Below are 1,442 nucleotides of genomic sequence, written 5' to 3' on the forward strand. Positions count from 1 at the left end.
GGCGTCCAGCCGGCGTCTAGCCGGGCCCAGCCGGCCTCCGGGGTGGGGCCGCTCCTGCCCGCACAGGGACACCTGTGGCGCCTTGGGCCTCTCCGGCACGGAGCTGTGGCCGGCCTGCAGGCCACTGCAGCCCACGCAGGCCGCACGCTCCCCAAGTGGATGTGCGGGTCACTTCGGGGGGAAGTGCTGGTGGTTTTCTGAAAGCGCACCCCGACCTGGAGGGCCCCGGCCCTGGAGGGGCTGAGCCGCCCTGGCACACAGCTCTGGGCAGGCAGGGGCAGGAGCTGAGGGGCTGCATGGCGGCCAGTGGGCACCAGGGGGCAGCACAGACCGGCCAGCCAGTGCATCCCCGCCCCTCCAGCCTGCGCCCCGCGCGGCCACCTCCTGGCTTTCCTGTGTCACCTGGGCTCAGGTTCACACCGACCCCAACACGTGCCGTGTCACCACGCTGCCCGGGAGCAGGGGGGAGTGGCCAGCTGGGGCGCTGTCCACACACAACCCCCCCACCAGGACGGCCACAGGGGGCCGAGGAGGGGTGGAGAGGGCCGGGAGGGGAGAGGAGGGGGGCCGGGAGGGGCCGGGCAGGGTGGGTCCCTCCCGGGTGGGTCCCTCCCGGACCCCTGCCCCTGCTGCCCGGGGTGAGGGGAAGGCCGTCTGCTCAGAGCGCTCAGCAGGGTCCAGGCGCTGGCCGGCGGGCAGGCAGGCCGGCACCTTCCCAGAGCAGCGGCCGAGGGCCCCAGAGTCCTCCTCTCCAGAGCCTGTTTGCAAGCTGCGGCTGTGGGCGTCAAGCCGGCGCTGTCAGGAGAAGCGGTCACCTCCGGTCTCCTGGCCGAGGGTCGCGGGACCAGCGTCCTCACGCCGAGCCCAGGGGTGCGGAGGCTGAGACCATGGGGCCTCCCGGCTGGGCCCAGGCCCCCGCCTCCCCCGGCACAGAGGGCCCCGCCCGGCCTAAGTGGGGCCCACGGGGGGGGGGCGGGCTGCGGGCGGGCAGGGTCCAGGGACAGCTCTGCTCTGTCCATCCTGCCGCCCTGGACCCAGCCGAGCCGCCGGCCGGGGATGCCTCTCCCACAGGCAGGCTGGAGCTGGGCGGGGGACAGGAGGGCCAGTCCTCCAGGCAGGGTCAGCGCTCAGGGATGGAGCCCTGTGAGCAGCAGCCGGCCGGGCAGTGGGCGCCAGGGCCTGGATAAGGTGGACAGATGTCCCCTGCTGGGTCGGCGCCAGTTGCCCGGGGCCAGCACGCTGCAGCTGCAGTGAGGAGCGGCCGGCGCCTCCAGGGACGCGGCCAGACAAAGGCTAGAGATGGCCACAGCCGGACGCCGCGGTTCCAGGCCGGGGGGATGTGGACAGCAAGGTCACTCATCTGGCTACAGGCGGCAGCCCCGGCCCTTCCCGGAGGGAGCGGAACTCGGCCGGCTCCGTCGCGGCCACCCCGGCCCGCCCGC

General features: G+C 74.5%; 1 protein-coding gene across 1 annotated transcript in view; it reads left to right on the forward strand.

Moving 5' to 3' along the window:
* Positions 1-1,196: 1,196 nt before the first annotated feature.
* NTSR1 (neurotensin receptor 1 (high affinity)) overlaps positions 1,197-1,442 on the forward strand; it is a 12,882-nt gene continuing 12,636 nt past the window's right edge. The window contains exon 1 of the mRNA XM_012728160.1: positions 1,197-1,250. Coding sequence (XP_012583614.1) covers positions 1,197-1,250 — 54 coding nt within the window. The remainder of the gene's footprint in view (positions 1,251-1,442) is intronic.

The sequence above is a fragment of the Condylura cristata genome, unplaced genomic scaffold, assembly GCF_000260355.1.
Source record: "Condylura cristata isolate star-nosed mole 26May11 unplaced genomic scaffold, ConCri1.0 scaffold00022, whole genome shotgun sequence".
In the NCBI taxonomy this organism is placed as follows: Eukaryota; Metazoa; Chordata; class Mammalia; order Eulipotyphla; family Talpidae; genus Condylura; species Condylura cristata.